At 38.5% G+C, this 27,672-nt stretch overlaps 2 protein-coding genes across 11 annotated transcripts in view; one reads left to right on the forward strand and one right to left on the reverse strand.

Moving 5' to 3' along the window:
* Positions 1–545, reverse strand: part of FAM149B1 (family with sequence similarity 149 member B1) — a 77,662-nt gene extending 77,117 nt beyond the window's left edge. For 2 of the 6 annotated variants that reach the window (XM_057308790.1, XM_057308789.1), the window contains exon 1: positions 292–544. In XM_057308790.1, coding sequence (XP_057164773.1) covers positions 292–338 — 47 coding nt within the window. In that variant the 5' untranslated portion in view covers positions 339–544. Of the gene's footprint in view, positions 1–291 lie in introns of all 6 variants that reach the window. The other 4 variants (XM_026504446.4, XM_026504447.4, XM_026504445.4 and 1 more) reach the window with 4 other exon arrangements.
* Positions 1–27,418, forward strand: ECD (ecdysoneless cell cycle regulator). Of its 5 annotated transcripts, none has more exons than XM_044386160.3 (14): positions 1–199; positions 2,257–2,474; positions 5,649–5,766; positions 8,745–8,832; positions 8,949–9,127; positions 10,625–10,817; positions 11,380–11,508; positions 13,592–13,720; positions 14,265–14,350; positions 21,492–21,598; positions 21,733–21,916; positions 23,486–23,553; positions 25,227–25,441; positions 27,134–27,418. In XM_044386160.3, exons 2-14 carry the CDS (start codon positions 2,270–2,272, stop codon positions 27,362–27,364), a joined length of 1,932 nt encoding a protein of 643 aa, XP_044242095.2. In that variant the 5' UTR covers positions 1–199; positions 2,257–2,269; the 3' UTR covers positions 27,365–27,418. The 5 variants fall into 5 exon arrangements, with proteins under 5 accessions (XP_044242095.2, XP_026360228.2, XP_044242093.2 ...); XM_026504443.4 differs by lacking the exon at positions 1–199 and adding an exon at positions 575–789; XM_044386158.3 differs by lacking the exon at positions 1–199 and adding an exon at positions 593–1,208.
* Positions 27,419–27,672: the final 254 nt, after the last annotated feature.

Here is a 27,672-nt window from a genome sequence, read left to right on the forward strand (position 1 = left end):
AAGCACTGAGGAAACTACAAATGCCATAGGAGACCCAGTCCCTCCGTTCAGGAAGAGCAGCCCAGGAAGGCCAAGGCCTAGGGCAGCACAAGTAACATGCCCTTAGCTGGAGATGGAGGCAGACCGGGCAGCGTCTGACAAGTCTGGGAGGAGAGAATTCCGAAGAACATTTTCCTTCCCCCGCCCTGGAAACGGAAAGGTGAGAAGCCCTGGTTGGGAAGGGTCCAGAGCGCTCGCGGCCCGCCTCAGCCTCCCCCGGCCCGGACTAGGATGTCTAAGCAGTCCACTCACAGCTCCAGGCTCTGTGGAACCGCCTTCCGCGTGTATCTGGAGATCATCCTCCTCTTCCTCCTGTGCCGCGGAGGGGGCGGGCACGCCAGGGTGGGGGCCTCCGGGCCTGGCCCTCCCGCCGGCTCCGGCCCGGCCCCCTCCCGCCACCTTCCGGCCCCGTCACGCCCCGTCGCCTAGACTCCGGACTGCCACCACTCCCTGGGTCCCCACACCTCCAGTCCTCCGCCCTCCTTGTTTCCTGGCGGGGGCGGAAGTGACGAAAGCACAGGGGCACCGGCGTAATGCTCCCGCGGGCGCGCAGTAGTGACGCCACCGGGGGTTCCGGGGCCTAGCGGGTCTTTCAGAGCTTCCGCTGGCTTCAGGTGCCCGGGAGGCATCTGGACTGACCTTGGGCCAGGCTTTGGCTGCTACTGGCAGCTCCCGACCGGCTCACGCGGTGGGAGGGGCGGTCGAGGAGAGGTACCGCTGCGGGAGACGCGTGGGGGAGGCCCGAGAATCGTAAGCGGAATTGGTTTCCTTTTGTTGAATGGAGGGAGGAAGCTTAGTGTGGGTAAAGAGAGCTAGACTCCAGCTCAGCCCTCTGCTGCGTGGTCCCTTCTCTTTCTGTGTGCCAGTTTTCTTACTTGTACAGAAAGGAGTTCGCCTGAGGGATCTCAAAGTCCCTTCCAGTTCTAACACTAAATTTTTCATAAAAATGTGTGCTTGGCATTATGAGGTGGTTGGACGGAATTATATGCCCTTCTGGGTTGAGAAGCCAAATAATGATTTGGACACACTGGGTAGAAGATGCAAGTTCCTCTCGACCTCGTTTTATTAGCCCGTGAGAAAACCGAGTTAAGAATAAAAATCGAATTGTGCCTTACAGTGGACTATCCAGTGCAGTGCCTCTCTTGACCAAGCCTCATCTGGCAGCAATAGTAAGCTCGTACTTCAGTTTGTAAGGAAAACCCTTAGAAAATAGAAATATCTGGGGCGCCTGGGTGGCACAGCGGTTAAGCGTCTGCCTTCTGCTCAGGGCGTGATCCCAGCATTATGGGATCGAGCCCCACATCAGGCTCCTCCGCTATGAGCCTGCTTCTTCCTCTCCCGCTCCCCCTGCTTGTGTTCCCTCTCTCGCTGGCTGTCTCTCTCTCTGTCAAATAAATAAGTAAAATCTTTAACAAAAAAAAAAAAAGAAGAAAGAAAGAAAAGAAAATAGAGATATCTACCTGCTCTTAACATACCGGAGCTATCCCCCCTGAGACCTGAAAAAGGGTCAGTTTTAGGACAACTGTAGGATCAAGAACCAAGGGCAAATTATTTTGGTGTGAGATGATAGGACATGAATGTTTTGTGGTTTTGAATTCCTCATATGCTGTTCAATCTTCATAAAAGGAGATTTAAATTCTACAGAGTGAGGAAGATTGCCCTAAAGAGCTTTTAAATAATAACAATTTGGGGGAGAAATTTAGAAGTGAAGGAGTAACATTCTCATTCTACAGTTAAGGAAAAAGCCCCAGAAAGAGAAATTGAGGTGCTCAAAGTGACAGAACTAATTAGTGGCAGAACTGGGATTTTTGATAGTATTTAAACAAGATGTTATTACAGTGCTTCTCAAAGTGTGTTACATACACTAGTGCTAGTATGAGGGCAAACTTTTTTTTAATTTATTTTTTTCCAAACGTTTTTTATTTTATTCTTGCATACTATTAGTTAATTTGAGAATGTGATACTCAATTTTCACTTACTGTATTATATCAAAAGTTCCTTTAATATAATTTCAAGTATGAAAAACATAATTTCAATTATAAAAACATCATTGAAAGAATATTAAATAGGTGTTATTATTCATACTTGATCAAGGCAAAAAGTTAAATGATAGCATGTGGATAACTGAATTTTGGAAAACAGTGGAATCATGTCGAATAGTTCAGAGAATTGGATTTTACTTACACATTATTCTGTGTGCTTTATGTTCAAATGTAGCTTTCAGAGAAGAATGGAGGAAAATATGAAGCTTGCTACAGTGGAAGACACTGTGGAGTATCACCTATTCCTGATACCAGATGAACCGAGGGACCCAGAAAAACACAAAGAGATTCTTCAAAAGTATATTGAGAGGATAATGACTCAGTTTGCACCTCTGCTGGTCCCCTATATCTGGCAGAATCAGCCTTTCAATCTCAAATATAAACCTGGAAAAGGTAAGGCTCTTTTACTTACTTTGATGTGATATGTGTGACTTCTAATTCTGACAACAGTGATCTGTAGTAGTCCATAGATCATTCAGTGTTGTGAGGAGTTTTATAACCTGAGCTTTTTTGATTAGTGATGCTTGCCTATATTTGGTTAGGTCCTTAGACTTACCAAAAAAAATTTTTTTAATTCATTTGATGAAAGCTTTCTAATAGTAATTACCTTGAGAACTAATATATACTCAACAGTATTAAACCATGGGTGTTCTTGGAACTTCACTTTTCTGTGCTATAATGTATCTCGGTACCTATACTAAACAGGTTCAGGCATCTGGCTTCCTTAACTGTAGCTTCCTTTAGTGGTTACTCTATATTCCTCATTCTCAGTCATGTGTTTAGTAGGCTGCCTTGTTTGACATAGTTGTGAAACTATGTGGCTTTGCCTGGCGTATAAAGAGAAATAATTGGGCTTACGGCCATTGTTTGCTACTCGGAAGCATTTTGAGGTTGCTTCACTGCTTCTCTGTGTTGTTGGTGCTTGAGATCTGACCTCGGACCAAATGTGGCACTTTTTCTTATCATTTCATGTAGCTTTAGTAAAATGAGGCACAAATAGGTGACCACGGCTCTTATTCACGCAGGGTCTTATTTCAGATCAGGAGTCTGGCATCTTTTGATACCGTCAGTCTAGGTCTCAATGTAGTGTTTATCTGTTATCTTTTGGCTAGCAGTTGCCAAATATGTTCCCTGGTGTTAATTTTATCGAACCCCTATTCACTGAAACACATGTGATATTTATTGGCAAGAACACCTCACATTAGCACAGCACATCCAAAACCAACTCCTTATCTTTTTCCTAGAAAATCATTTTTACCCAATGTTTTCTTGTCTTGCTTAATGGCGTTGTTATCCACCTAGTTGTTCAGCTTGTTAATAATTCAAAATTATACTCAGCTCCTCACTTGACCATGTTCAGTCAGGCACTAGATCCTGTGTGGTTACTCCTAAAATACGACCCCTTCTCTACATTTGTTTGTCTACAATCTAGACCCTCTTTATCTCTTCATCTGGAAGACCACAGCAGCCACCTAACTAACCTCTCTGGTTCCAGTATCTCCAGTTCCTCACACTGTTGCCAGTTACCTTTGTCAAACACAAATTTGATCATGTCAGTCTTTGGCCTAACATCCTTCACCAGTTGCCCATTGCTTCTGGATAGAGTTCAAATTGAAGTTTAATATATAAGGTAGATAAAAGTAGTCTAATTGGAGCTTCTCTAGTTGAAGGAATTTGAGAGATCTGGGGTGGGAAGAAGAGTTGGTTGGGCTGTTCTTCCTACCTTTTTTTTGCCATGGCAGCCCTTGAGACACTTCACAATGTGCTTGTTTGACCTTTTGTCTGTTAATATTGGTAGATTACATTGATTTTCATATGCATTACATTGCATTCCAGGAATAAATTCAATGTGTTGAAATCAGTTTGCTAGTATTTTGTTGAGGATTTCTGCATCAGTGTTCCAGGGATATTTGGTCATAGTCTTCCTGTATTGTCTTGGTCTGGCTTTAGTATGAGGGTAATGCTGGCCTCATAAAATGCGTTTGGGAGTGTTCCCTCCTCTTCGGTTGTTTTTAAGAGTTTGAAGAGGATTGATGTTAATTCTTCTTTAAATGTTGGTAAAATTCTCTAGTGAGCTTTTCTTTTTTGGGAAGTTTTTGATTACTGACTCAGTGTCCTTTACTAGTAACCTGTCTGTTCAGATTCTCTATTTCTTTGTGATCCAGTCTTGATAGGTTGTGTGTTTCTAAGAATGTACTCATTTCTTCCAAGTTATCCAGTTGGTTGGTGTACAGTTGTTCGTAGTGTTCTCTTATAGTCCTTTTTATTTCTGTAGTATAGGTTGTAATAGCTCCACTTTCATTTCTGATTTTAGTTACTTGCGTCTCTTTTTTTCTTACTAATCTGAGATTTTGTCAATTTTGTAGTGTTTCAAAAACCAAATCACTTTATTTTTTTCTATTTTTCTATTCTCTGTTTCATTAATCTCTGTTCTAATCTTCATTATTTCCTTCCTTCTGCTAGCTTTGGGTTAGCTTTTCTTGTTCTATTTCCTTCAGGTGTAAAGTTAGGTTGTTTATCTGAGATCTTTTATAACTATAAACTTCTTAGCACTGCTTTTACATGTCTGTTTTCATTTGTGTCAAGGTGTTTTCTGATTTCCTTTGTGATTTCTTCTTTGACCCATTGAGCTGTTTAAGAGTGTTATTAAGGTAAAAAAAAATGAATGTATTAAGTTCTACATATTTTTGAATACTGCACTTGTTTGGGTGCCTGGATGGCTCAGTCAGTTAAGTGTCTGCTTTCAGCTCAGGTCATGATCCCAGGGTCCTGGATAGAGTCCCGAGTCGGGCTCCCTGCTCAGCGGGGAGTCTGCTTCTCTCTCTCCGTCTGCCTGCACCTCCCCCTGCTTGTGCTCTCTCTCGCTATTTCTCTCTCTGTGTCAAATAAATAAATAGAAATATTAAAAAAAAAAAAGAATACTGCACTTCTTTGAAAAAATTTCTGCTCCATCTAAATCTAGCTTCCTGGTATTCCTGAAACACCGTAGTGTCTGCCATGCTTATATGCCTTTGCACATGCTATTCTCTTTCTCCTGTCATTCCTCCAAATGAGCATAGCTCAGATATCACATTCTTTATACTCACATCCCCTTCAGTGCATATATCTGTTCATCATTTTGTTTTGAGATGGCATGCTGGTCCATCTCCTGTTGTCTAGACCCTTGGGTCCTCATAAGTAGGCTTCTTTTTTTTTTTTTTTTTTTTTTTTTTAGATTTTTATTTATTTATTCAACAGAGATAGAGACAGCCAGCGAGAGAGAGAACACAAGCAGGGGGAGTGGGAGAGGGAGAAGCAGGCTCATAGCAGAAGAGCCTGATGTGGGGCTCGATCCCAGAACGCCAGGATCACGCCCTGAGCCGAAGGCAGACGCTTAACCGCTGTGCCACCCAGGCGCCCCCACAAGTAGGCTTCTTATATCCTGTTCAGGATTGCAACCCCAGCTCCCCATATAGTACCTACAGCATGGTCAGTCAATGAATGTTTGTTTATTTGAATGATTACTTGTATTTTTATGTGCACTGACAAATTTATTTGGTTATATGATTGCTTTTCTCTTGTTTTTAGGAGATGTTCCTGCTCATATGTTTGGCATGACAAAGTTTGGGGATAACATTGAGGATGAATGGTTTATTGTTTATGTAGTAAAGCAAATTACAAAGGAATTTCCAGAATTAGTAGCAAGGTATTAGTTATTTCAATAATCTAAAGGAATTCTCTTGTTGAGACTGACTACATTTTTATCCTTTTAGTAAATTTTTTTCAGTAGTCTGGTGGAGACTGTACAAATTTGAGACATGGATTTTGAAAGTGACTGTGTTTTCTTCCTTTTCTCTCGTGACTTCCTTTTCTTGAGGAAAAATTAAAGTACGTTGGAGAGCTTAACTTCCAAAATTTTTAAACAAAACCTGTCTATTCTAGTTTTTGTTTTGTTTTGTTTTTTAGTAATTCTCATTATGAAAGACTAAATACAGATGGTAAACAAAATCCAAACAATACCAAAGGGTGTACTACTGTTTAAAAAAATCTTAGGGGAAAAAAAATCCATTTGTATGTACATATACATATTTTACAGATTTCTTTACTATGTCTTCCTCTGTTATACTTTAGTGCTCTCTCTCTATATATATATATATATATTTTTTTTTTTTTGAGAACTCATGTACAGAAAAATTTAAAGAAAAATCAGGGAACAATTGTATTGAAAGGAAAGTAGGTAACAGTGCATTCTAAAGCTCTTTAAAATAGGAACTGATTGTTCTCTGTAATTACCAAGTTTTGTCAGCAGAGGGCGTTTCACCCATTTGCACGTGTTATTCTAATTTTCCTGTCAGCCCCCAAATTCTAATCTATCCCCCCAGCCTTTTCCCCAGCAGAACAAAAAGAAAACAACTCCGAAAACTTACTATGAAATCAAAATTTCAAACATGAAAGTAGAGAGAATGAACCCATATGTACTTCTCCCCCAGCTTCAACAATGATCAATTCATGGACATTCTTACTTTATCTATACCTTTCCCATACTCCCCCATTACATAGCAAGATTTTTTTAAAACAGATCACCAACAATATGCCATTTGATCTTTAAATAATTTAACATGTAAATGTAAGAGATAACTTACTTTAAACATTACTGTTACCATACCTAAAAGTAATTAGCAATAATTTCTTAATAAATGATAGAATTTTAAGTGAACAAACACAAAGATATTCATTTCTATCTTTACAAGGATAATAGGGAGAGGGCAATGCCTTTTGTGTATGGATTCTAATCTTTATTTTTCTTTTTTTTAAAGATCTTATTTATTTACTTGAGAGGGAGACACACACACAGAGCGATAGTGAGCGGGGGGGAGGAGCAGAAGGAGAGGGAGAAGCAGACTCCCCACCGAGCAGGGAACCTGACATGGGGCTCGATCCTGGGACTCCAGGATCATGACCTGAGCTGAAGGCAGCCGCCCAACTGACTAAGCCACCAAGGAGCCCCAGATTCTGATCTTTATTTAATGATGGCTCATACCTACCCCATGCCTATAAAGCTCTTTAAATAGTAGGCATCTACTGTCTTACAGTTTTTTTAAAAAAATTAGAAAAAGAACTTCCTCTCTGTCTCCGCCAGATTAATCTTCCTAAGGAAGAGCTCTAACCATTTTTCTACCTGCCTTGAAACCTTTCATTCCTTTTGTGTATAAAACTAAGCTCATTCTCATTGACTCTGGTAACATTTTTTTAAAAATTTTTAAAGATTTTATTTATTTGAGAGAGAGCACAAGCAGGGAGAGAAGCAGAGGGTGAGAGAAAGGGAGAAGCCAACTCTCCACTGAGCAAGGAGCCTGATGTAGGGCTCGATCCCAGACCCCTGAGATCATGACCTGAGTTGAAGGCAGATGCCCCAACTCTGCTAACATTTAAAGCTCTTCACAAAATGATATAACTGCTTTTTAAAAAAGATTTATTTATTTATTTTAGAGAGTGAGAGCACAAGCAGGAGGGGCAGAGGGGGAGAGAGAGAGAATCTCAAGCAAACTGTGTGCTTAGTGCTGAGCCCGACTCAGGGCTCAGTCTCACGACCCTGCGATCACTACCTGAGCCAAAACCAAGAGTCAGATGCTCAACCGACTGTGCCACCGAGGCGCCCCATAGCTGTGCTTTTCTAGTCTTGTTTTTTGCTAATTGTCATTCTCCTAATATCCACCTTAAATAGCCACCTCCATGTTTTTGCTTATGCTAATCCCTCTCCCAAGAACATCTCTCCTTTTCTCCTTATATCCACACATTAAAAGTGAAAAAAATCTAGAACAGTGTCTAAAATGTGCTACCTTTTGTGTGACGAGAGGAGAAAATAAGAATTTTTATTCCTATTAGCTAGATTATGCATAAGCAACCACTAGAAGGATAAACAAGAAATAACAATGGTTGGAGGGTAGGAAGGGGGCATATAGGGACAAAAGTAGGAAGGAAACTTTTTCATTGTATAACTTTTTATGTATTTTTTTAAAAGTTTAATCATGTGACTGTCTTACCTATTCAAAAATTTAAATTTAGAGGCAGCTGGGTGGCTCAGTTAGTTAAGCAGCCAGCTCTTGATTTTGGCTCAGGTCGTGATCTCAGGGTTCTGGGATTGAGCCCTGTGTCAGGCTCTGTGCTCAGCAGGGAGCCTGCTTCAGGATTTTCTCTCCTTCTGCCCCTCTCCCTGCTCACATGCTTGCTCGTGCTCTCTCTCTAAAATAAATAAATAAATCTTTAAAAAAATTAAATTCTTTTAAAAAATTTAAATTTAAAGAAAGTGATAGAAATGAGGCAAAATAAAATTCTCTCTCAAGGTTTAAGTGACTTCCATAAGTGCTTTCCTAATCTTGGCTCTAGGTGATTTTTTTCTTCTTTTGACACCCTATTGTATATTTTTCATATTTTTGTCTGGTGTTATTTATTTATGTACTTACTTTTTCTCCTTATCATCTCTTCCAAATCCTCCTTCGGTTTTAGAATCTCCTTCAGTACTTCATGGTGTCTTAAGTATTATTTGCTTTATTATAATAATCTACACATAGCGTATTCTCAGATATTTGCTAGAATGAAAGAAAAAATATTAGAATAAATGTGTTTTAATTAATAGCATATATATGCTTTTTAAATGCATAATTGGAATTTCTTTTGCATTAGGATTGAAGACAATGATGGTGAATTCTTGTTAATAGAAGCTGCTGACTTTCTCCCTAAATGGTTGGATCCTGATAATAGTGCCAATAGGGTAAATATACCCAAATTTGGAAAATTTACAGAGATGAAATCATGTTGTAACATTTTTCATATGTACCTAGAGTTTGTCAGTGCCCAGAATGAAAATTAAAATGTATCGTTTTGTAGGTGTTTTTCCACCATGGAGAATTGTGCATTATTCCTGCACCAAGGAAACCTGGAGCAGTGTCCTGGTTACCCACCACACCCCCAACAATCCCACAAGCATTGAATATAATCTCAACACACCCAGAAGAAATTTTGGCTTCAGAATCTATACAAGCTGCTGTGAACAGGCGCATCAGAGGGTAAGAAAAAAATTTTCATTGCTAGTGAAGGAGCCTTTTGATTTAGTGCAGTTCAAGTCTTTCATTGCATGTAGAATTTCTTTCACCTAGATTAATGCTCATTTTCATTTTGTCTTCCTCCTCCATGAAAGTGGCTAACAAATGAAACTTACATGTTTTGGGGCACCTGGGTGCCTCAGTCGATAAAGCATCTGCCTCCAGCTCAGGTCATGATCTCAGGGTCCTGGGGTGGAGCCCCACATCGGGCTCCCTGCTCAGCGGGGAGCCTGCTTCTTCCTTGCCCTCTCCCTCTCCCCGCTTGCGCGCGCGCGCTCTCTCTCTCTCTATCAAATAAGTAAATAAATAAAATATTTTTTAATAAATAAATAAATAAACTTACATGTTTTAAAATTAAGGAATAGATACATCTTTTAATTCCCATTCATAGGTGTTAATATTCCACTCCCAATATTTTTTCATTTATTTACTTAGGTACTGTAGCTAAGTATTATCTATATCCATTGATAAAAATTTTGAGACCAATAGGAATGGAAACCTAAGGGAGCACAGTGTACTCTGTGGTTCTAGGGCTCTGGATGGAATTCTTTGACCTTTGTGGATCACTTTAGGCTCTATTCAGAAGAGACAGCCTTCACCTAGTAACATAGTAGTTCGGCCTTTCAAATTTGAGTACCTTTTCGGTGTTTAGCACAATTCAAGTTTTGTTTTGTTTTTTTTTATTTGTTTGTTTGTTTGTTTTAAAGATTTATTTATTTATTTATTTATTTATTTATTTGACAGAGACACAGCCAGCAAGAGAGGGAACACAAGCAGGGGGAGTGAGAGAGGACGAAGCAAGCTCCCAGTGGAGCAGGGAGCCCGATGCAGGGCTCGATCCCAGGACTCTGGGATCATGCCCTGGGCCAAAGGCAGCCTCTTAACAACTGAGCCACCCAGGTGCCCCAGCACCATTCAAGTTTTAACAATATAAAATCTCTTTTAACTTTGTTCAATATACTTTGTACCATTGTTTTATAAGAATAGACTCTGATTCTATCCTTGTTCCAAAGAATGTAGGGTTCTTGTTTTGTCTTTATTGAACTACCTTTTTTAAAAAAAAATTTATTTATTTCAGACAGAGCATGAGTGGGGGAGGGAGGAGGGGCAATGGGAGAGGGAGAAGCAGACTCCCTGCTGATAGGGAGCCTGATGTGGGGCTCAATCCCAGGGCCCTGGGATCATGACCTGAGCCAAAAGCAGATGCTTAACCCACTGAGCCACCCAGGCGCCCCTACTGAACTACCTTAATTCCTTTTCTTTATTTTCTATTTTTTCCTACTTTTACTCTTTCCCTCTCTTCTGCAGTTTTTAGTGCATATGGTAGCTTTATCTTCACCTTCCTTGTCATTCTACAGCTTACTCTTAATGAACCGAGACAATATAAGAGGAAGTAAATAGTAGAAGAATTCTAGATGTTTGTTTATCATAAAATAAAAATAATTATGTTACCTGTCACAGATACCCAGAAAAAATCCAAGCCTCCCTTCATCGCGCGCACTGCTTCCTTCCAGCTGGCATCGTAGCAGTGTTAAAGCAGCGGCCCAGATTGGTGGCTGCAGGAGTCCAGGCATTTTACCTACGGGACCCCATTGACCTGAGAGCTTGTCGTGTTTTCAAGACTTTCTTGCCTGAAACACGAATAATGACATCGGTAAGATAGCTCTCTTGGTCATTTAGTTTCTGTCACTGGAAAGAAAGTTGAACATCATTGTAATTGTGCACTAGAAAAAAACTGCAAATATTCTGTTTCGTCATGGCAAGCTAATGTACTTTTTCTTCTTAATTTTCTTTTCTCCCATCCGTGGAGGAAGATTTCAAGAGACTTCACTTCCTATTTTATATCAAAATGTTTCTTAGATATTTTCTGACCATATTTTTCCTATTTTATTTTCTTCTTAAGAGTAAAACATTTCATTTCTTCCAGAGACTTAAGAATTATTCTTTATCTTCTACCCACCCAAATTGCAGTATAATGTAACTAATGAGAAGAATTCCATTAGTGATAACTAAAAAGTAGACAGTGAGGTCAATTTTGTGGTATGTGAATTATATCTCAATAAAGCTGTTACTAAAAAAATGTTGGTAGTGAATAGGTTGGATCTTCTTGGCATTTCATATGAATACGAAGCTCATAAATGGAATTATAAACTGTGAAATGATAGTCAAATTTTTACTTTCAGGAAGACTCATGTATTTTGTGTTCCAATGTCCAGGTGACTTTCACCAAATGTCTGTATGCACAGTTGGCACAACAAAGGTTTGTGCCAGACCGGCGGAGTGGATACAAGATGCCTCCTCCATCTCATCCCCAATATCGAGCCCATGAATTGGGCATGAAGTTGGTAATGAACCATAAAATTTTATATTCCTTCCTTTAGGTAAAAGGGCTCTTAATAGAATAATGGTACAGCATAGAAAGTCTAGAAATAGACCTTACTTATGTGAGAATGTAGTAAAATGTGGCATCTCAAACAAGAAGGAAAAATGGGTTATTCAGTTAATGATAATAGAACAACTGTGAAGGCATCTAAGAAGTTAAGGTTGATTCCCTCACACCTATCCAAAATAAATTCCAGGTGGACCAAATATTTAAAAGGAAACATTGAAACCATAAAATCTGAAAGAAAACACAGGAGAATTTTTGATAATTTGAGTAGGAAAAGTCTTTCTAAGCAGAACTTGAAACCAGAAGCTATTAAAAAAAAAGACTGATAAATTTGATTATTAAAGATTAAGCATTTCTGGTGCACCTGGGTGGCTCAGTCAGTTAAGCATCCAACTCTTAATTTTAGCTCAGGTCATGATCTCAGACCTGAGGTCTCAGGTCTCAGGTCTCAGGTCTGAGATCATGTGAGATCATGTGAGATCACACCACATGAGATTCTCTCTTTCCCTCTCCCTCTGCTCCACCCCCTAAAAAAAAATTAAGCATTTCTGTATGGGAAAGAAAAACCCCATAACTTAAGTCAAAAGACAGTAAACCTGAAGACAGTATTATATTTGCAATTTAAATTGAAAAGAGCTAATTTCTTTAATATATACAGAGTTCCTACAAGTCAATATGAAAAATAATACTAATTAATAAAAAATGTTCAGAAGCTATGAACAGACAATCCCCAGGAAAGGAAATACAAATGATTTTTAATTTAAACATAAGAAAAATGTTGGCCCTTGCTCAGAATAAAAGTAATGCAACTTAAAGCTATAAAATAATGTTTTCTACCATTTGGCAAATATCAAAAAGATTGATAATATATATTGGATTAGTAAAAATATATATAGAGAGAGATACTCTAAAACATCATCCATGGGAATGTAAGTTAATTCAATCTCTTACAACAATTTGTCAATATCCATCAATACATAAATGCACAAACCCTTCTGCTCAGCATTCTCACTTCTAGATATTTATCTTCCATATATTTTATATGTGCACAAAGATGTATGAGGATACTCATGACAGCATTATCTGTAGTAGCAAAAGATTGGAAACTACCTAAATGCCTATTAGTAGGGGAATAGTTAGATAAATTATGGCCTGCCTATGCAGTGAAATGGATGAATGTGTATGATCATATAAAATGATCTGCAAGGCATATAACTTAGTGAAAAAGCAAGGTTTTGTACAGTGTATATATTGCCATTTAATGACCAAAGGGATGCAGTAGGGTATACAGACACAGACCACACATTTGCTTGAGTGCATACATTACTTCTGAAAGGATATGCAAGAAATTGGTAATGGTAGTTTTCTCTAGAGTGATCAGGAAAGTTCCCTGTCTGACTTACTTTGCCATGCTCATTCATTATATTTTTTAGTCATAGGACACTTAAAATGAAGTGATTCCCTCCCTCCCTATGTCTAAGACCATGCTGAATTCATTTATAATTTCTGTCAGACAAGAAACTTTTTACAAGCTTTTTTTTAAAGCAAACAAGAAATAAGTTTTAAATTTCTGGTTTTGTAATCAGCAAGAAAAGAAATCTCTTTGAAGAGAACAAGGATCTTTGTATTATTCGCTTTCCCTTTATAATTTTTAGTAATCTATAGAAATTGAAAAACTTGGAAATAGTCAGATTTTTCATAAAATTCAAAGTGTTGGAACTCCTGGGTAACTCAGTAGGTTAAGCGTCCGCCTTCGGCTCAGGTCATGATCCAAGGGGCCTGGGATCGAGTCCCACGTTGGGCTCCTTGTTCTGAGGGGAGCCTGCTTCTCCCTCTCCTGCTCCTCCTGCTTGTGCTCTCTCTCTCTCTCTGACAAATAAAATCTTTAAAATAATAATAATAATAATAATACATTTTAAAAATAAAATTCAAAGTGTTAAAAATGTCCATATGCCCTTATGTCCAGTCACCTAGGTCTGAAGTGTGGCTAAGTGGAAAGAAAGTAACTTAATAATGAAAATTCTGTGTATTCCATCTAGGCTCACGGATTTGAGATCTTATGCTCCAAATGCAGCCCACATTTTTCTGACTCCAAGAAATCCTTCATGACTACCTCCCCCCTCTGGGCTGGCTTTCTTGAAAGTCTGAAAAAGAATGATTACTTTAAGGTAGGACTTGCAATGCGTTTGTAAAATTGTACAATCCAGGGAAAATCAAGCTAGTGAATTAGAGTCCTATGGTCCATATTTAATGTGTAACATTATTATAGAAGCTAGAGTTAAAAGGGACCATTCTAGTTCAGTGTTAATGAGAGGGTAACTATGAACTGTTCCTAGTATTTTAGAAAAATTACTAACATTTATATAGAATGCTGAAAGTTATCATTTGTATCAGAAGAACAACTTGGGCAAATCATAAGGTAAACACGAAGACACCAAATAGAAAAATGAACAAAGACATGGATTGAAAAAATTACAAAAAGACAACTAACAAATTTTTCTTAAAATATTCACTCTTACAAGTAGTAAGGATATACATATGAACACAGTAATACTTTTTCACATATATGAAAAAGGATCTGTGTGATATTTAGTGCTGTTGAAGGTGTGGGGAAGTTAATATTCCTATACGTGCCATAACATTGCATATTTGCTAATGTTATTTTAATGATACCATGTAAATAATGTTCTGATAGGCCTTTTTTTTTTTAAGGGACTGATAGAAGATTCTGCTCAGTACCAGGCAAGGCTAGAAATGGCAAAGAACTACTTCCAACTCTCAGTAAACCGACCAGAAAGGTGAGTTTATCACTACCTAACCGTGGCAGCAAAGTGGTAACCTGCCAGAGGTTAAGGAGTTCCTCACTCTTGAGATAGTTGCAGAAGTTGGAGTTGCCATATTTAAAGAGTTAATGGCAAGGATCATGAATACTGAAGGGGCTGAAGTGGGGGAGAAGAGGTTTTGCTACAGAAGATCACTGGATCTGGCACTTGTCATCATCATCATCATCATCATCATCATCATCATCATCTTCTAATGGCTAAGTTTTATTGGTAATTATAAAGTGTAGGCCACTTGCATTTGTTAAATCTCTCTTACAATCCTGTTATGATGATTATTATTCCCTATTTACAGCAGAGAAGCTGAGGCCAAGAGAGATTAAGTAGTTTGCCAAAGGTCACACAGCTAATAAGTGACAGATAAAAGGATTTGAACTCAGGCGGTCTGAAACTGAGCATGTGCTTAATTCCTGTAGGAACCCTTGGCTGTGTCTAGCTACTTTTAGGCGGACCTGAAACACAGGGTAAAGCAGATATTCATCTTTCAAATCAAATCTCATTCTGACCTGCCATACGTTTCCTGGGGGAAGAAAGAAATGAGCACAAAGTTGGAAGGAAATGGCACCCCTTTAAAATTTAATAAAACAGTGGTTTTGTAATGGTGGAGTAACATATCCAACTAACCCCCTGCCAATTGTAATTATAACCTCTGGACAGAATATAAGAAATAATTATTTGAAGACACAGTAGAACAACAAAATAAGACAAAAATCGAAGGAAATAGGACCCTTAAAAGAAGATCACAATATGTGTGGTCCACATTGTCTGAGTTGTCCCCTGAGGTCACTTCCTAGTCAGTGCAGCACCAAGGAAAAAATAGAGTTCTAGCAGAAAGCCTCAGTCTTACTGAGCTCAGGAATCAAAGATCAGATTTTGAGTGTTGGAAAAAATTCAGTTTATGTTTGCAAAATTGAATTTGAGATACTCAAAGCTGTTAAATAACATGGAAGAATAGCTTTGTATATATTATGGTTAAAAGGTCCCAAGTTGTGTGTGTTTTTCATTTTGTTGTTGAACTTTTTCTTTTTTCAAATAAAATGTACTGGTTTTGAACTCCAGTCATTTTGCTTACATAGCAAACATCACTTATTTGTGTAATAGACTGTTCTTTGAGGACTGGTGAAGCGAAGTTGATGCTGAGAGAACTCTAGCGTCGGTTGTCTGTGAGGTAATAATGACTTTACAGCAGTCCTTACTCTCAGAGGTGTCTGTGTGTGCCTTTGTCCTACTCCCATCAGTTTCGACAGAGATAGAAACAGCCAGCGAGAGAAAGGGAACACAAGCAGGGGGAGTGGCAGAGGAAGAAGCAGGCTCATAGCAGAGGAGCCTGATGTGGGGCTCGATCCCATAATGCCGGGATCACGCCCTGAGCCAAAGGCAGATGCTTAACCGCTGTGCCACCCAGGCGCCCCCTCCCATCAGTTTTATGGCAATAATTGGTGGTAAGAGGATTCCTTCTTAGGGTATCATTTCAAAAAACTTAGGAAAGAGAGTCAGGTAAGTGCCTTTGGCTCAGGTCATGATTTCAGGGTCCGGGGATCAAGCCCCATGTTGGGCTTCCTGCTTGGTGGGGAGCCTGCTTCTCCCTCTCCTCCCCCCCCCCCCACCCTGAGCTCATTCTCTTTCGTTCACTCGCTCTCGCTCTCTCTCTCTCAAAAATCTTAGAATAAGTTCATTGTTGTTATAAAATGACATTCACTCATAGCAAATACAGAAAGATGTAATAAGGAAAAAATGTATACCAGAGTCAACTACTGTTATCATTTTCATCTACTGCCTTCCAGGATTTTCCCCCCTATATCCATCTAGTTATTTTTAAAACATTTTCATACTACTAAAAAATTTTGTATCCTGTCCATAATTTTTACTCATTATAATCTTACTTTTTCCCATGACGTTAAAAAGTCTTTATAAGCATAATTTTAAAGAGCTGCATAACATTTCAGCAAATGGATGTGCCATAACTTACCACATTTTTACTACTGGAGAAAGAATTATAAGTAGCTTACATGTCCAACATTTTATTTTATTTATTTATTTGTTTTCTTAAGATTTTATTTATTAGAGAAAGAGAGAAAGCATAAGCAGAGGGAGAGGGAGAAGCAGGCTTCCCTCTGAGCAGGGAGTCTGAGGCAGGGCTTGATTCCAGGACCCCGGGATCATGACCTGAGCTGAAGGCATATGCTTAACCAGCTGAGCCACCTAGGCGCCCCTGCATGTCCAACATTTTAAATAGTGTTGCAAAAGAGACTCCCATTCCCCAAACCAGGGTAACTTCTAAACAGTTTAAAACCAAACTCACATCTCCCTCCAGACCTGTTCTTGCATTTCCAGTGTTTTGTTTTGTTTTGTTTAATGCCTGGATTAATATTACAGGCCATTCCCACTCTCTTTTTTAAGAGTACCACCATCCTCCTTATCACCTAGACTTCCTGGCTTTCCTTGGATCCAGTCTCGATCCTTTTTATTATTATCTTGTGTCTTGCTTTTTTCTTTTTTACTGCCTACCTACTCTAATTACTTGTTTCTTTTTTTTTTCTTACTTATTTCTTAAACTATGGCAGTACCTAAACTTGTTTCCCAATGGCTAGCAACTCCAGTGCAACCATTAGAGCCAGGAGAATCTGCCTGAAATATATCTTCAATCATGTTTAATTCCTCTCCCAAAAATTATTAAGGATTGTAATAGTGAAAAATTGAACAGTGTAAGTGTCCACCAATAGTAGATAAATGAATTGCAGTGTATTCGTATGATGGACTACTATCTATTAGTTAACCAGAGATCAGCTAAATGTACGTAAGTCTAATCCAGGATTTCTCAGCCTCGGCACTGTTGACATTTTGGACCAGATAATTCTCTGTTGTGGAGGACTGCTCTGTGTATTATAGGATGTTTAGCACCATCCCTGGCCTCTACCCAGTAAATGCCAATAGCTCTCCACCCCACCCCCAGTTTTGACAACCAAAAATATCACCAGACATTGCCAGATATCCTCTGGGGGCATAATTATCCCCAGTTGAAAACCACTCATCTAAATAAATAGATTTTGAAAATGATGTGGAGTGAAAAAGGCAAGTTGTAAATATGTAGAGTGTGGATGCTATACATATAAAAATGTTTAGTACACAAAATGCCATGTATCATTTATAGATACCTAAATATTCATTAGTTCAACAAATACTTATTGAGTATCTCCTGTGTGCCAAGCCCAATTCCAGGTACTGGGGATAAAACAAAAGAACTAAAGTCTCCCTGTCCTTATGGAGCTTACATGCTACTGTAGGAGAAAGACAATATAACCACTATATGATATTAGATGGTGGTAAGTGCTTTGAAGAGAAAACAGTATATGAGGAGAGAGAGGTACAGGCTGCTTTTCTAAAGATTTTATTGATTGATTGATTGGTTGATTGATTGCATGAGTAGGGGGATGGGGCAAAGGAGAGAGAGAATCCCAGGCATACTCTGTGCTGAGCGTGGAGCCTGACATAGGGCTCCTGTGTCATGATCCTGAGATCACGATCTGAGCTGAGACCAAGAGTCGGTGGCTCACCCAACTGAGCCAGCCAGGCGCCCCTCGGCTGCTTTCTAAATAGGTTGGTCAAGGAGGCCTTTCTGAGGAGGTTCTGTTTTTGAGAAGAGACCTAAATGAAGTGAGGGAATGAGGCATACAGGTATTTGGGGGGAATAAAATTCCAGGGAAAGAGAACAAACAGCAAGTGCAACAAATATATGTGCGTGTGGGCGCACACACTCTCAATGGACCAGAAGGATTATTTGTGACAGCAGTCACCTCTGGGTAATAACGAAAGAGATTGAAACTGATAGTGTTGGTCATCAAAGGAAAAATACTAGCTTTAACTATAAATTTTTAAAGTACATGTGTATATTGTTTAATTTTTTATGTTAAGGGTAATCAATCATATCTTTAGACTGGAAGTAAGTATAACAATATTATAATTCTAGGTGGTAGGATATGGACATTTGTTATATCATCTTTTTTTTAATGCTGTATCTTTTGGACTTGTCTATATTATTTAAATTTCTTAAAACAAAAATTAAAAATAAAAAAGAAGCCATCAGTGATCACCCACGGCTTATTTCATTGAGTCCAAACTTAGCCACTTCAGGCTCACTGTGCTCTCATCCCAGTCCATCTGTTCAGCTTCATCTTCCACGCTTTTGCCAAACTGAACACCGTTTGCTTTGTGAACATGTTTCTCACTTCTTTGCCTTTATACAAATGCTCATTTTCCCCTTTGCCATAAGTTCCTCTACCCTATCGTACTTGTCAGAATCTTTCCATTCTGGGTGCCTGGGTGGCTCAGTTGGTTAAGTGTCAGCCTTGGACTCAGGTCATGATCCCAGGGTCCTGGGATCGAGCCTCACGTTGGGCTCCCTTCTCAGTGGGAGGCTGCTTCTCCCTCTCCCTCTGCCCTTCCCCCCACTCATGCACTCTCTCTTTCTCTCTCTTTCTCTTAAATAAAATCTTAAGAAAACATCTTCCCCATTTTTTTAAAGATTTATTTATTTTCTAAAGAGAGCATGTGAGAGCAGAGGGAGGGACTGAGGAGAGGGAGAGAGAGAATCTTGAGCAGACTCCCCACTAAGTGCAGGGCTCAGCCTCGCAACCCTGAGATCATGACCTCAGCTGAAATCAAGAGTTGGACACTTAACCGACTGAGCCACCCAGGCCCCCCACCCCATTCTATAAGGCCTAACTCAACTACTTCCATTGTCTTTATCATTTCTTTTTAACTTTTCTGTAGTTAATGTAATTAATTACCTTCTCCTGTGACTCTTCATAGCATTTGTTCCAATTCCTGATTTTGGCTCAGGTCATGATTTCAGGGTCGAGATTGAGCCCTGCGCACATCAGCTAGTCTGCTTGAGATTCTCTCTCTCTCTTTCCCTCTGCCCCTCCCCCAGTTCACACACTCTTTCTCTTTCTCTCTCTCAAATCAATAAATATGGTTTTATATTGTGTAATTTATTATGATTACCTGTGTATTTCTTTTTCTCTCCTAGTAATATTTGCATAATATGTAATAGAGACAATTTCCTGTTACCTACATGATTTAGCAAGGTATGCAAATCTTTATTTACATGAATGTAAGTCCATTCTATAACTTGATTTGCTCCATTCTAAATACGTGAGACAGGGTTCCATCCGTTTATGTAAACAGGTCACATTGCCACCATAAAATAACATGTTCATTGTACAGATAATATCTCTGTGCATTTTTCCTCATCAGTTTATTGTAGGAAGATCATAAGATAGTATCAGAGGACTTGATTTCAAGACTTTGCTCTAACTCAGTGACCTTGCAAAAGTTACAGAACTTCACTGAGCTCTGGTTTTCTCATCTATAAAACAGGATTATTACCTCATAATAGTAATTAGAGGAATAAATAAGAAAATGTATTTAAAGTGCTAGCCTAGCATATCATACATACAAGATTAATTTTAGTTCATACTTTCCTCTGGGTTTTCTTTTCCTCATATATATGCTATATATAAGTTGAAAGAGTTGTACTAAGTCAGCAGCTTCATAGTGTTCCATGCATCCTGCCGCAGAACCACAGGCAGAGGTGACATGGACACATCTCTGAGCTTCCAAACTCCATTTCAGTCAAAGCAGTTTTTCTTTTTCAGCTTTATTGAGAAGTAATTGAGGAACAAAATCGTAAGATATTTAAAGTGTACATTATGGTGATTTGATATCGGTACATGTGAAGGGATCTAATTAATTGACAGTTCCGTCACCTCACATATTTATCTTTTTGGTGGGACAGTGAGAAGAACATTTAAGATCTACTCTCTCAGCAGATTTCAGTTATATGATACAGTCTTATAGTCACCATGTTTTCCATTAGATCCTTAGAGGGTATAGAGAAATTTTGTATCCTTTTACCAACCTCTCCTTATTTCCCTCACTCCCTAGTCCCTGGCAACTACTTTTCTACTCTGTGTTTCTATGAGCTTTATTTATTTATTTTGAGATTCCACATATGTGTGATACCATGCGGTGTTTGTCATTCTCTGTCTGGTTTATTCCATTAGCATTATGCCCTCAAGTTCAGTCCATTTCACAAATAACAGTATTTCCTTCTTTCTCATATATATTTCTCTGAATAATGTTTTGTATATATTTATTACATATATTTGTAATATAATTGTAATAAAATTTGTAATATATTTGTGATATAATTGTATTAATATAGCACATCTCCTTTATCTGGTCATCCATTGGTGGATACTTAGGTGGTTCCCATGTGTTAGCTATTGTGAGTAATGCTGCAGTGAAGGGAATTGTCCTGTTTTCATTTCCTTTACATATATACCCAGAAGTAGAGTTGATGGATTATACGGTAGTTCTGTTTTTAATTTTTTGAGGAATCTCCATACTGTTTTTCATAGTGGTTGCACCAATTTACATCCCCACTAACAGTGCACAAGGGTTCCCTTTTCTCCACATCCTTAGCAACTCTCTTGTCTTTTTGGTAATAGCCATTCTGACTGGTGTGAGGTGGTATCTCATGGTGATTTTGATCTGCATTTTCCTGATGAAGAGTGATGTCGAGCACCTTTTCATGTACCTGTTGGCCATTTGTACATCTTTGGAGAAATGTTTATTCAGGTCCTTTGCCCATTTTTAAATCAGATTGTTTTTAACTGATGAATCATTGAACACTACATCAGAAACTAATGATGTAGTATATGTTGGCTAATTGAATTTAAATTAAAAAAATAAATCAGATTGTTTTTTTACTATCGAGTTTTATTAGTTCTTTATATATTTTGGATATTAACTCTTTATCAGATATATGATTTTTGCAAATATTTTCTCCCATTCAGTAGGTTGCCTTTTCAGTTTGTTGATGGTTTCCTTTGCTGTACAAATCAGTTTCTCTTCAAGCTCTTTTATATTTTAGAGTTCCTGGTAAAATTTTATTTGAGAAAAAGGGGTCTATAGCCTAAAACAGTTGTTTAAAAACAAATTAGATTATTCCTCCCAGCTTTAAAATACTATTTTTTGTGATTATTATTCTGAGCTGTCTTATGAAAAAATCCCCATGTCTTTTATTTTTTTATAGCTCTCTTGCTATGAGCCCAGGTGAAGAAATCTTAACCTTATTACAGACCTTACCATTTGATATAGAAGAGCTTAAGAAGGAAGAAGCTGATCTTCCCCCAGAAGATGGTAAGTGATGGACCAGGATAGAGCAGAAGAGTTAGGAAAAATGAAAATATGCCATTGAGTCTCACAGGGCCCTTCTCTGAGAGTACCTGCCATGTTCAGTGTGATATGGTGGTATCATGTTTTCTTCTTTTCAGACGACCAGTGGTTAGATCTCTCACCAGATCAGCTGGACCAGCTACTGCAGGAAGCTGCTGGCAAAAAAGAAGCAGAGCCCATTTCCAAGAAGGAGGAACAGAACTATGACTTAAGTCAAGTCTCAGAAAGCATGAAAGCTTTCATTTCCAAAGTCTCAACCCACAAAGGAGCAGAGCTGCCTCGGTAATTTGTGTTAGAGTATAAATATCTAAGTAGCTAGAATGCAGGTATTGAAGTCTTCTAGTCATTGCCATTTCCACTCTTGTTTTTCTTTTCAGTAAATGATTTGTACTGCTGTGTTTCCCTCTTTTGGTGTCTAGTACCATGAAGACTTACCTGGAGTTATATTTCTAATAGCCTGATTCTTTGTGATTTTTAAAGTAAGTCAGAGAGACTACTCAGCAGATCTAAAAGTGTCCATCCCAGAGCTATGGAAGGAAATCGTGTATTTTACTCTTTAAACTTTTACTCAGAACCTTATGGACTCTTAATATCTAGCTCTCAGCAAACCCACACTTCCAGTCAATCTCCCACCCCACAAGCCAATTTGATGCTTCACATTCAAAAGAGGGGGATAAAAGAGTTCGTCAGAGGAAGAAATAATAACAGAAGAAATGGGAAGTTACATTTGGCAAGTAATAGGAAAATAAGGTAGATGGAATTGTCACCTGTACAGCAAATACATCTTTATTTGTGTTGATGCTCTTGAGCCTCATGAGAAGATTAAAATTTATGTTCAGTATTCTTTTAGGAAAGCAGAGATGGAGGGGGCATCTGGGTGGCTCAGTCAGTTAAGCGTCTGACTCTTTATCTCAGCTTAGGTCTTGATCTCAGGATTGTGAGTTTAAGCCCCATGTTGTGCTCCACACTGAGCGCGGAGCCAGCTTTAAAAAAAAAAAAAAAAAAGCAGAGATAAGAGAAAATATGTTCTTACTTTTGAAAGTTTAGTTCCTAAAGAAATAGACTTTTTAAAAATTAACTCAGAGACGTGATTTCTTCTGCTAATGCTGTATGTGTATATATATATATACACACACACACACACACACACACTGTCTTGTGGGAGGTGCAGGGTGGGTAGTTCCCTAAATCAGCCTAAGTTAAATGTGCATAAACAAAGTGAAATTTTTACTTTTATTTTTTTTTTTAAGATTTTATTTATTTTTGCGCGCGCGAGAGAGAAGGAGGGGCGCCTGGGTGGCTCAGCCATTAAGCATCTGCCTTCGGCTCAGGTCATGATCCCAGAGTCCTGGTATCAAGCCCCACATTGGGCTCCCTGCTCAGCAGGAAGTCTGCTTCTCCCTCTCCCACTCCCCTTGCTTGTGTTTCCTCTCTCGCTGGCTGTCTCTCTCTCTGTCAAATAAATAATAAATAAAATCTTTTAAAAGAGAGAGAGAGAGAGGGAGAGATCGTGAGCACAAGAGGTGGGGGAGAGGAGTGGGAGAAGCAGACTCCCTGCTGAGCAGGGAGCCAGACTCGGGACCTGATCCCAGGATGGTGGGATCATGGCCTGAGCTGAAGGCAGACGCTTAACCAACTGAGCCACCCAGGTGCCCTTTACTTTTATTTCATCAGTCTTTCCCATTTCTTTTGCCCTGCAAGACCATTTAAACTACAGTTTTTCTTGCTATAGCACTTCTTTTGAGATCATATCCCTAGTAGTATTCCTAAGAATGGCACTGCTTTAAAAAAAAAAAAAAGTTCCAGAGAGTTGTGTTCAAGATAAATGGTCTTTTTCCTTTAATCTTACAGAGAACCTTCTGAAGCTCCAATCACTTTTGATGCAGATTCTTTTCTTAATTATTTTGACAAGATTTTAGGTAAGTTACAGTATGATGTTTATTTTCATTTTGAAACTAAGTAGCAAGGCTATTGCTAGAGTACTAGAGCATTGGGTCTCTTGGAAGTCAAAGTATTTGCTTTCTCTTAATGATTTTGAATTGCTTCTTAGCTCAGTGCCTAAGATAGTCACTGCTCATTGAATATTTGTTGAATGAGTGAGTGCTGTATGGCTAGATACAGTTTTACCTTGGCTTCCATGTTATACTGTTTTTTCTTTTTTAGACTTACTGTACTTAACACTAGTAATAAAAAGACAAATAGCCCAATTTAAAAAATCAACAAAGGATATAAACAGGCAATGCCTTGAAGAAGAAATATAGACAAATATTTGAAAATACTTAACTGTTTCTAGTAAGTAAATACACAATACAAAATAAGAACTTTATTTTTTTGCCTACTGTATTGGCAAAGACTTAAAAGATTGACAATACCCAGTTTTCTCATGGGTTGAAGAAATGGGTACTGTCAAACCATGAGCGTGGAAATGTAAGTTGTCTTTCACAGGGTGGTTTGGTACTCTAGAAAGTTCATAACCTTTGACTTATAATTTCATTTCCAGGAATCTTCTCTTCGAAAAAGACACATATGTGCCAAGATGGTGATTACAGCATTGTAGTAGCAAAAAATTGGAATGTCCTAAATGTCCATGGAGAAGGAAATGGTTAAATAAATTATAGTACAACCATATTATGAAATATTGTGCAATCTTAAGAAAGAATGAGGTCCATCTATATGTTTTTCACAAAGAAGGACTTCCAAGACATATAAATAAGTGGAAGAGCAAACCATGGTTCAATATGTATTTATATATTTAAAAAACACCCTTGGGGTGCCTGGGTAGTTCAGTCAGTTAAGTGTCTGCCTTCAGCTCAGGTCATGGTCCAGGGTCTTGGGATCAAGCCCCACGTCGGGCTCCCTGCTCCGTGGGGAGTCTGCCTCTCCCTCTGCCACTCCTCCCCCCAAGCTTGTATTCTCACTTGCTCTCTTTCTCTCTCAAATAAATAAATAAAATCTTTAAAAAAAAACGCTTATGTTTTTATACATATGTACAGAACTGCATAAAGGCTTAGGTACCCACCAAACTGTTAAAAGATGCTTAACTCTGGGAAGAGAGTGAGATGTGAGACAATAATAACTTCTTATGGCTTGAATATTTATATCAAAATATATTCATGTATACTGTAGCTTTAAAATTTTTTAAGTAAAAAATTTTAGTAATCATGGGGCGCCTGGGTGGCTCAGTTGTTAAGCGTCTGCCTTTGGCTCAGGGCGTGATCCCATCATTCTGGGATTGAGCCCCACATCGGGCTCCTCCGCTGGGAGCCTGCTTCTTCCTCTCCCACTCCCCCTGTCTATGTTCCCTCTCTCGCTGGCTGTCTCTCTCTCTCCGTCAAATAAATACATAAAATCTTTAAAAAAAAATTTTAGTGATCAAATTCATAATAAAAAAAAAAGCTACATTTTTCAGCTTGACCTGTGTACTTTTCTGCAAATATCTGCCCGCAGTACCATTTTCCGGAAGGGATTCTTATGAAGTAATTTACCCCTGTATATTGGTCCTTTTCTGCAGGTAATATTTAACTCTTTTGAGAGGTATAATCACTCAAGAAAAAATTACCATGTGGCTTTTTCTCTGTTGGGGTCTGTGTAGGGCCAAGTCCTCATGAATCAGACTCCGATGATCTGGACGAGGAAGACTTTGAATATTTAGACAGTGATGATGACTTGGATCTTAAAACACAGGAGACTGGGGAAGAGGCATCTGTAAAAGGAACTCTTCATAATCTCAAGTCATACATGGCCCAGATGGACCAGGAATTGGCACATACCAGCATTGGCAAAAGTTTCACCACCCAGAAGCAAATGGTACGTGTGTGCTTAACCTTTTCCCCCATCTGGATATCCTAATACTATGAAGGAGAGCTAAAACTATATTTTATCTTTGTTTTTCTTTTTTTTTTTCTTGTTTTGATTTGTTATCCTTTCTGGTGATGAATTTGATTTTTTTTATTTGAAATAAGAATGTAAGATTGCTAATGTTTCCGTAACTAATAGGATAAAGGATTATTAGCTTTGTTCTCCTAAATATAAGGTGAATTATGTTACTTATTCTACGCCATCCCTTAGGATTTAAAATAAAAAGTCACGCGATGTGGTCAGACTAGTTTGTGGTTACATTCTACTACTAACAGCTTACACGGACTTTAAAAACAGAAAGATCTTAAATATCCAAATAATTTTCAAGTCTTAATAGTGTTTGTTCTGTGTTTTCTTAATTTAAAACCAAATTAAGAATTCATCTTCCACTTATTTTTTTATCCTAGTTTTTATACCAGCAGTGTCTAACCTGGACCTAAGAGACATTATGAAAGAGAGTGGACCCTGAAGTCTTGGGGATTAGGGTTTGAAATCCAGCTCAGCCATCCACTATGAATATATATCCATTAACCAGTAATCCTTATGTTGTAGAATTAATACGAGAACTAAGTGAGACAACAGTGAAATCCATAATAAGGCCCTTAATGAGTATTATTCACCTTGCTTTGATCATCTAAACCACATTTAAACTATAATCATTTCCAGTATTGCCCAAACCTAATAGAAACCAAGAAACCATATGTTAAATTTATCTAAAGCAGTGTTTCTAAAATATTAATATGTATATGAGCCATCTAAAGATCTAAGTAAAAGTGAAGTAAAGGGGCGCCTGGGTGGTTCAGTCCATTAAGCATCTGCCTTCGGCTCGGTCCGTGATCCCTGGGCCCCGAATCAAGCCCCGCATCGCGCTCCCTGCTCAGCAGGGAGTCTGCTTCTCCCTTTCCCCCTCCCCTGCTGCTCTGTCTCTCAAATAAATAAAATCTTTAAAAAAAAAAAAAGTGAAGTTAAAAAAAAATACATAGAAAATAAAATGTAGATTGTGGTTAAGTTGGTCTAGGGTGAAGCCTGAGATCTTACATGTCTAACAGGCTCGCAAGCAGTGCTGGGATCAGCATGCTGCTGACTCGGACTGTACTTTAAATGGCAAAGATACTAAGGCCTATAAGTCAAGCTACAGTCTTTCAAATCCTTTCCTCAACCTGTGAAACCAGAGAGGTTCAAGTAATAGTTCGGAATCTTTGTAGTTGGACTCCACAGAGCCTCGGGTTTTTACTTTGTTTTTTCATTGGGGGGAAAAAAAGGAAATTTTTTTATTTAGAGAAAAAATTAGATTCTCTTTTTTTTTATAATGTTCATATTTGTATATCTCTTTTAAAACTCTTAGGCAAGCTATAAATATATCGCCTTAATCTTGGTTATCTCCCTTGGGCTGTTTCAAAATAGGGAAGAAACCCAATTTATAGGAAACTTTTCCTAGAAAGAAGTGTGTTAAAATCTTCGGAACCAAATTCTAATACGTGTGTTAAATTGTGAAGTTTATTAGACTTTTTATTTTTTATCATTAAGGATAAGAAATTTCCTTTTTAATTTAGAATAGAGTTTTACATTGGTATTAGTTTTTATTGTAACTACCGTCTAACCTAATGGCCTATTATCCCATGATTTTTTCTCTCCAATAAGGAACCTCTATCCCAGACTACCAATATTAGTTCAGATGAGGAAGATTCTGGTGCAGGAGGATCCGTTATGACACCAGTGGATGTAGACCTGAACCTGGTTTCAAATATACTGGAATCCTATAGTTCCCAAGCTGGACTGGCAGGACCTGCGTCTAACCTTTTACAAAGCATGGGAGTACAGCTGCCTGATAACACTGATCACAGACCCACAAGTAAGCCGACGCAAGATTAGCCAGCACACCTAGCCTCTCTTTTTCTTCTTAAATAAATATTGAGTCTCACTGTGCTCTTGTCTAGTTTAAATGACTCATTTAGTAAAAATGTTTCTTCAGTACAAGTTTCACAGGCTAACTTCTCCTCTGTGAGCCCCAAATGTCCATTCTGCATAAGTCTTGGTGATCTCAGCTGAGGTACATACAGGGTTTTGAAGTCAGCAGAAGAGAGAAAAATCAAGCCCCTGGGCAGCCCCTGAGAGGAGATTTACACACTCCATGTTTAGAACATAAAGTTTATCTTTATTGAGGATTAAAGGAAGAAAAA

The sequence above is a fragment of the Ursus arctos genome, unplaced genomic scaffold, assembly GCF_023065955.2.
Source record: "Ursus arctos isolate Adak ecotype North America unplaced genomic scaffold, UrsArc2.0 scaffold_7, whole genome shotgun sequence".
NCBI lineage: Eukaryota > Metazoa > Chordata > Mammalia > Carnivora > Ursidae > Ursus > Ursus arctos.